Below are 8,826 nucleotides of genomic sequence, written 5' to 3'. Positions count from 1 at the left end.
CAAGACTCACGTCGTGAGGCATGGCAAGAGTCATCCCGTAGTCTTCCCAGGTGTTTTCTAGGCTCGATTAGTGTCCTGCAGCGTCCTCACGTCGTGAGAAAACCTTGCTCACGTCGTGAGCTTTTGGGTTATCGTTCCGTAGACTTCTAGAAGCAAAATTAGGCGGTTTGACTCCTCATGTCGTGAGTTTTTATGCTCACGTCGTGAGCCATGCAGATTAGGGTTTCTGCCTTGTGTCATGCTCTAAGACAACTGTATCTTCGGAAGGTCATAACTTTTGCATACGAACTCCGTTTTTGACGTTCTTTATATCCATGCGTAGGTATTTACGAGTACTACAACTTTCTATTAGACTCCAATAGCTAATTATAAGTCTCTTTTAAATTCCTCTTGTTACAAAGGCTATAGTGATAGAATTTATCATAACTTCTTCATGCGAAGTCAGATTTAAACGTTCTATATATTTTTGGAATAATGTAGACTTATAGTGTTGAATGAAAAATTCCTTAAAGTTTAAAGTAAATTGATTATAATATGTGTTTGTTATATTTATGGGAACTATCTTTGACCTAATTTTGACGGGTGTTACATTATGAATTGTAGGGAGTGGTATGTTAGTGACCTGCTAGGTCGATGCACTAGTTATGATAGATCGATATGAATGATGATCAGTGAGATAGTTATGTTTGATGCTTGTGAATGTCAGAATATGCTAGTTATGCACACATGGTTATTGTTGATGGTTGGGTTGAGGCGGTCCTGCTTTCTGCTGAAGGCCAACACACCCTACGAGCGGCCCGGAGAGACTGTAGGCCTGTACGACGGTCCAGTCATACCGAAGGCTCAGGATAGATTCAGATAGACTGTAGGCCCTGTAGGGCGGTCCAGTCAGCCAATGGCCCAGTACGCATGTTGTTGATTGATCTGTTGTTGATATGGTATCTCAGTGTGGTATTGGTATTTTAGGGGTAGCTCACTAAGCCTTCAGGCTTACAGTTTTCAGTTTATTGTTTCAGGTACTTTAGGAGATCGTGGGAAGGCGAAGGCGTGACCGTACCGCTCCTCATCCTTATGATCTATTTTGGGACACTCTGATGGATATTGATTAAAAATGTTTTGTAAACGATTACACTTTGGTTTCTTTTGTTGTTTTAAAAGTTTAAATTTGGCGTAAAATTTATGGGTGTTACAGTTCTTTTTATGTACGTCCTCGGTTTAACATATACTACGGCTTTTGTTTAGATTGCTAAGGCTAAAAAGTAATTTATGAAAAATTCACTTTTTACATTACGCGGTGTGGTGCCGGTTTACCCGTAAAACTTTGACAAGTCATAACTTCTTCGTTATAACTCGGATTTCATATGTACGGAACCCTTGTGACATATACTATAACTTGGTTAAGATTATTCATTTTAAATAATCTTCTATCAAAAAGTCATTTTTGACGCTTATTGTTTCTCTAAATTGACCAGCCAAATCTATGGGTGTTACACACTTGATCCAACTTATATATATATATATATATATATATATATATATATATATATATATATATATATATATATATATATATATATATATATGTGTGTGTGTGTGTGTGTGTGTGTGTGTGCGTGCGTGGCGTGTGTTATTTTTTTTATTGTACATGGACTTCAAAGCGATCAACTATTAACACCGATTACGATTGATGGATCGATATTTTGATTTTTTTTATTAATTTTAGGAATGATGCAAAAAGATGAAAATAGAAATATTTTTTTATATGAAATGCATATGCAAACTAAAAATAAGTTGAAAGGAATATCTTTTTCTGATTTTTGACATATATAAAATCATTTAAAAAAATAATGCAATGTACTAAATGAAGAATGCAATGATTCACCTTCTCCCCAAATTTAAAATTATGCATTGTCTTCGATACATAGGAAGAGAGCGGGACAAATTACTGAGGAGGAGTTTGAGGGGGGTATTGGGGGTATGGTGGAGGATATTGAGATGTGTATGGATGAGTGTATTGTTGTGGATATTGAGGGTAGTAGATTGGTCATGAGGGTTGACCTCCCAAACAAAGCACGCGATGCATATCAGTCATAAGTCATAAGAGTATCTAAGTGTTGGTTATGTGTTTGTTGGTTTTCTCTAAAGGAGTAGAATTCTTGTCTCAACTCTACCATCTCATTATTCATTTCACAAGCCATGTCATAAAGATCAGAATAATCATGATGGAGGCATCTATAGTCAATATGCAATTACTAAAATACTTGCATGTACATAACATGGTGAGGATGCATGACAGGCTCTTGCTGCACTAGCGCAACAACATCAGGAATAGAAGCATCGGGCATAGGCTCGTCTGCATCGGACTCAGAATTAGCCTTGGGCATTACAACACCTAAATTGGATGTAAGTTGTCATCTCATGTCGGAGAGTGGGTTAGTGAGAGCTAGAAGTTGGCGATTTCAATAATCAACACGAAGATAATCTACAGCCTCAACCTACCAGTAAACATTGTACACATTGCGCTCATCCACCCAAAATATTTTGACCAATTAACGAAAAAAGACTGGATATTGGCTGAATCTGCGAAACTGACTAAAAATGGTTATTCTAAGGTTTAACCGGTAATCTGTTTTTTTTTGTAAACAAAAACTAATTTGGGATTAAACCGTAAACTAACCCAAAATATAGAAACTTTCTTAGAGATTTCCCAAAAAAAAAAGCATCACTCCGATATTAGTTTGTGTTTGATCAAAAGTGTCTTGTTCACCACTTTGTAAACATTTTACCCCTGATGCTTAAATGTCAAGTTTCAAGTGGAGTTATAAAACTTGCGACATTATTTGGAATGAGCTCCTCTTCATCTTTCATAATGTAAAATCATAATTACACCAAATAATTGGGCTTCGGAAACAAATGAACTTCCATGGTCCACCACCTCGGCATTCTTATAATTTTTTGTGGTTATGTTGGTGGTATTACATAGGAAAGAGGAAGCAAGAGCTTATGACTATGTCATTTTTAGTTTCGAAATAGAGAAAATCGAGATTGCAAAAAAAAAAAAAAAAAAAAAAAACTTTGAGAATAAAGAGCTTTTTTTTTTTGGTGTGCTGAAATCTATTTAAACCAATTCTAGAGGGGCAAATTGGTTCAAATTACAACTAATTTTGAGAATAGATATAAATTTACCTAACTATCACTAACTTTAATAAAATGTCTAGCCTTCTTAAGGTAAATATTTCTTCAAAAAATGAAATTCAAGTACCAAAAAAGAAATTTTCTAAAAACCTGAAGCCACAAAAGCTTATATCTTTTTCTTGTTGCTATATAATACCATACTCATGCAAAACTCGTCAAAAGATTTATATAACTTGGAATTTAAACACCCCAAATCAATAAAGAAGAGGTCCAGTGTTTGAATCTCACATGCTTTAATCTTGGGGTGACCTGCCGTTTAAAAATAAAACATTTGGAATCACACATTCGCATATACAGTTATCCTCATCGCCTATAAATAACATGTACTAATTGTTGAAAGCATCATAACAGCTTATTACCTACAGAGGGCGCAACAACGAATAATCTTCAAGATATTCTTGTTTTGTAAGAGTGTCATTTTCATCTTGTGGTGTCCATAACACCTCAACAGCCTGCAAATCGATCAAATAGTTAGCACATCCAACAGGAAAAGAAAATGATGTTTTTGTGGCTAGAAAAAAAAATTGTATGTTTTCTTCGCTAGAACAAAAAAAAAAAAAAAACAAAAAAACAAAAAAAAAAGTGGAAATAGGTCCTACCTTAACGCTGCTTGAAGGGATAGTTGCCAGGTTTTGCAATGCTTCCTTCAATTTTGCACTGCTGTTTATGGGCGGCAGTTTATGCATGCCTCCAGCAGCAACAACGATTGTAATCTATACGTTTAATGAGAACAAAACTTAATCTGATAAGTTATATACATGTTTCTTTTTTATTCAATGAAGAAAGAATGACTTAAGAAAGTCAATGAAAGAAGCCAAAAGCACTGACCACAATATACTCGGCATTGAAGTCATTAGGTCTTTGAGTTGTTGCACTTTGCTTTCTGATGTTGTTCACGTTGACCAGAGTCTCCTCATCAAATTTACTCCTTTCGTCAATACAAAGTTGATTAAATAGTGTCTCAACATCCACGATGCTCCTCTTTGCATCCACCTAGCAAATTAGAAGACCAAAACCCAAACATTCAATGTTCCAAAAAAGTAATAAATATTAAGAATTCACTTTCATGTCACATAAATATTGTGTTTCTACATGGAAACTAAGGTGGTGTTTCTTTTTTACTTAATGTACTTAATGAGGATATGAGTTACAGGTTTGTTTCTTTTAGACTTGTTGAAATTAATGAGTTAAGCACTTAGTCTGAAAAGATATACATGGTTGTTTCTTTTTCTGGACAACATGACTTAATGGGTTATTGGGTTAAGCCAAAAAACTTGGCTTAATATATTAAGACACTAAACATTTACTTATTTGCCATTTTTCTTTGTTCCTGTCAACTTGTCTCATGTTAAAATAGAAAAATATTGTGAACTTTGTTTTTTTAGGAATTTTAGAATAAATTGATCTTTGTTACCCATACAAGACTTTATGAGGTAAGAAAAAAAACAACCCTTTAATATGGTCAACTATTTATGAGTTCTTTTTTACTTAATCTAGAAAAAAACAACCTAAGAAAAAGACAGGAAAATGAGAGTGTATCGCATACAGAGGAATAACCAGAGATGCAATAATCAGGATATCGTTGTAGAACTCGTGTTGTCTCTGCAACCAAAACGAAATCAGTATATGTAAACATCAATTACAAGATTATATGATTAGTAAAGGCTCAAAATTAATACATGTTTTGCCTGATTAAATAATAGATAATGAATTAACAAATAGTAATATTTTTTGGTGCTTCATATATCCAAATTGTTTATAAATCCTGTAAACATCATTCATTACCTTGTAATATATAGCTCAAGCCCTCAGGGCAGGATGTATCAGCTTTCTCAGCAATCCGATTGAGATCCTTTTGCACTGATCTAATATTACCCGACAATCCAACCTTAAAAATAATATACAAAGATGGATCAAAATTGAAATTGATTTGGCATGGATATCAGCAATCGTTGAAAGAGCATATATATAATACCTGAAGCTTCAGAACACTTGTTTTCTGGGCAAGCAGAGGTCGTGGTAAGATTGCAGCCACAAAACCTACAGCAAGAAAAATCATTGCGCCTGCAATTATTGGATCAACTCTAACCGCTGGCTGAACTCCAACGGCTGGCTCAACTGCAACCGCTTGATCAACTACAACCGCTGGCTCTACACCATCCTTGACTGGATTTGGAGACGAAGATGATGACTTATTTGGCCTTTTAGAAGAAGACGAAGGTGACGACTTCGGGATTTCATATGAATACCAAGACTTCGGGATTTCATACGAAGATGAAGATTTTGGGTTTTCATATGAAGACGAAGACTTCGGGCTTTCATATGAAGATGACCAAGAAGAAGAATTCTTAGACGACCAGGAAGAAGAAGACGTCTCTGGCTTTGTAGACGAAGACGACCAGGAAGAAGAAGAAGAAGACGATGAGGAAGGCTTTGTAGATGAAGTAGACGACGAAGATGAATATGATGAAGACTTCGGGGTTGAAGATGATGACGATTTCGAGCTTTTATAAGAGGAAGATGAAGAAGAAGAAGAAGAAGAAGGATATGACGATTTCGATGTTGTAGAGGAAGACGAGGAAGAAGAAATGGATGACTTGGTAGACGAAGAAGAAAATGAGCTACAACCCATTCGGCCACCGGAAGCAGCAAACGCAAACTGATGATCGTACAGAAATAACAAACCCAATAAAACTCCAGTTATGACGGGAAATTGTAAGGCTGTCAGGACGTATTGCATTGATCTACAAAGCACTTCGTTTATATTTATACCGCTGCTAATAGCAACTGCTTTCAAATCGTTATCATCCGGGTATGTATTTCCACCAATTCCAGTTTCTCCTTCGGGCTTAGCGCTCATGAGGCATTTAATGCTCAACTTGGAGGAATATTTGATTCCCTTGTAAGGAGTGTAGTTCAGTTTGAAAGAATGATTATTTCCAGACGACAATTTGGTTGGGAAAGAACGAAGTGGGGACAAACGGAAGGTCTGTTGGAGCAAAGGGTTGAAATTGAATCTGGTTTCTAGCAGGAAAGGTGTGTTCGCCATGAGGAGGGGAAGCGGGCGGATGTTGCAGAACAATCAGGAGTAGGATTTGAAATGGGAATTTGGTGGCGGCGGTGGTCGTTGTGAAGGGAGGAATGAAACAGGACGAAAATCAAGGGGGGCCCAAAAAGCCCTCGGTTGTGGATTTCTCGTTGACAAGTGATTTATTTTTAAATAGATATCGGTCAACTTATTTTCATTAATATAAATAATGCTTTAGAAATTATCATGATATAAGTCGTCATTCGTCAACAACCAATTTTTCTATAAAATGGTTTTATGTTTTGCAAAATTTTGATTTGGATATCCTATCAAAATGAATACATATTCAAATTTGTTGATGAGGTTTTGAGTGTGGAGTATACATTATAATTTAGAAAAATATTTCATACATGTTGTAAACATTATTTGTAATAAAGTAAAAAAAAGTTTTTTTCGAATAGAAAAATCTTATTATTTTGGAAAAATCACATAATCTTTTATTTCCTGTTAAAAAAAATTCTTTAATTTAAGCAAAATTATAAATAATCAGTATTTTTCTGTTAAAAAAATTATGATTTTATCAAAAACTTTCTCAAAATAACGAGATTTCTTTGTATGGAAAGACTAATCGTGATTTAGGATATAAAGATGAAGACATTGTGCAACAAGGTGGTGACCTTGGTGAAGGTGCAGTGGTAGTACCAAAAGGGTTCCAAGTGGACTTGCGAATATGAGAAGGAGATGCGTGAGCATTACCTAAAGTTATTTAACACAACGGATTTTGAGGGCAAAATCTTATTCAAGTTTGGGAGAATTGTAACATGCTTATTTCTTGGTATGTAAGAGTTTCTGGTTCTATTTTACTTATTTGCTGAAAGTAAGGATTTAATTGTATGAGGCGTGATACATCTCTTAAGGGCGCGATGTGCCTAAGCCCATGGGTTGAACGTCTTTTTAGGGTTTTCAAAGTTAATTAAGCATCATTAACTTTAACGGGTTAGCTCATTATCATATTCCATCATGCCTTAAATAATTTAAGAAACCCTACCCACATTTCATAGTTTTAAGCCACTGATCTCTCATCTCATCCTTTTTGGTGTGTTGTTGGTGGTTTAGAGTGAAGATTTCTTACAAGATTGAGTTTTGGAGTTTTGTATCAGAAGATCTCAAGCCTTCTCCAATCTTTTGGACCTTTATAAGTTACAAAGATCCTTGTTTTATTATATTTCATCTTTGGAATTGAGTGATTATGATGTTTTAGTCCATGTTTTGGTATTTTTGCCCCTTAATTCTTTGAACTTTGGAGTTTAGACAACTCCAAGATCTTAGAACCAATGGTTAAGTTGAGAGAGCATACATAAGCTCTCTTTACTCCATGCATGGAGAAAAATAGGATCTTGGACTTTTAGGAAACTAGTCTTTTGGGGTGTTTAAATAGAAATAGTTGGAAACTTTATCCATTAGGACATCATTTGAATTTAGATCTAAAAGACCGAAGCTTATACTTAATGGATCAAGTCGTCTTTAAAGGGATAAATCAGGGTAGATGAGGCGTGTCTATTATGGTTGCGACACACATTCTGGATTTTCTGAAGCATGCCTATTTTGTGAGAAATACGCGACTGTTTATTTCAAGTAGTGGGCACGAGGTGTCCGTTTGACCTAATGTTGACGTTTTGATATTTTTCCTAAGTGTGGCATTGGGTCAAACTTTAGGGTTTTAGGTCATAAACTGAGGTTTGACCTTTCCTTTATTGTTTAGGAGGTTTGTGAGACCAACTTTCTCATTGTTTCCGCAAGCTGTGGTGGTTATCAGTGTTATCTGCGAGGTGAGTATTTTCATTATTAATAGAGACACCCTGGCGCCCCCAAAAGACGCCTCGCGCCCAAACATATTTTCAAAGGGTTTTTAACTAATCCATTAAGTCAAGGCTCAAATTCTTATATCTGATTCTCAATAGTGTATTAATGGATAAACTTTCCAACTTTATCTATTAAAACGCCCCAAACAACCAAGATCTAGAACCCTAGTTTCCAAAAAGTTCAAGAATTGTAACACCCTAATGTCCAGGTACTTTTAAATTCATCATTATAATTTTAATTCATGTCATTTTTGTCCCTTTAGTAGAAGGAAGTAGCTATGGGAAGCCCTAATGGCAAAACCGTAATTTGGAAGGAATGGGAGTACGCCATGCGTACGTGTGTACGCTTAACGTATTAGGGTGTGCCCTAGTACGTTGGGCGTACGTCAATGTACGCGGGGCATACTCATCATATGTTGAAAACCCTAATTTTTAGGGTTAAGCCCTATATAATCCCCCTTATAACCCCATTTCCCTCACCCTTTCAGCCTCCACTCTCCTTGAGACGTTCTTGCAAGCCCTAGCCCCTGTGTGTGTGTGTGTTTTGAGCTTGAGTGTGTGTGTTCTTGGTGTTGAAGAAAGAAGAAAGGATTCTTTGAGAAGCTTTGGTGCGTGATTCAAGCTTGTAGATATGAGATCCTCATCTCTTTGGGAAGCTCCAGAAGGTTTAAAGCCTTGAACTTTACTTGTATTTCTTAGAGATCTAGCCATATGGAGTTTTATGAGTTTTGTCCCCTTTCA

The 8,826-nt window shown here is 35.9% G+C and overlaps 1 protein-coding gene across 1 annotated transcript; it reads right to left on the bottom strand.

Annotated features, from left to right (window-relative positions):
- Positions 1-3,140: 3,140 nt before the first annotated feature.
- Positions 3,141-6,269, bottom strand: LOC111918878 (agglutinin-like protein 5). The gene is made up of 6 exons (XM_023914491.3): positions 5,171-6,269; positions 4,981-5,083; positions 4,742-4,797; positions 4,024-4,188; positions 3,795-3,908; positions 3,141-3,647 (listed from the first exon to the last, which is right to left on the bottom strand). Exons 1-6 carry the CDS (start codon positions 6,242-6,244, stop codon positions 3,555-3,557), a joined length of 1,605 nt encoding a protein of 534 aa, XP_023770259.1. The 5' UTR covers positions 6,245-6,269; the 3' UTR covers positions 3,141-3,554.
- Positions 6,270-8,826: the final 2,557 nt, after the last annotated feature.

This window comes from Lactuca sativa, chromosome 2 (assembly GCF_002870075.4).
Source record: "Lactuca sativa cultivar Salinas chromosome 2, Lsat_Salinas_v11, whole genome shotgun sequence".
NCBI classification, from domain to species: domain Eukaryota; kingdom Viridiplantae; phylum Streptophyta; class Magnoliopsida; order Asterales; family Asteraceae; genus Lactuca; species Lactuca sativa.
Note: the sequence above shows the minus strand (reverse complement) of the source record. Positions and strands in the feature narration are given on the sequence as shown.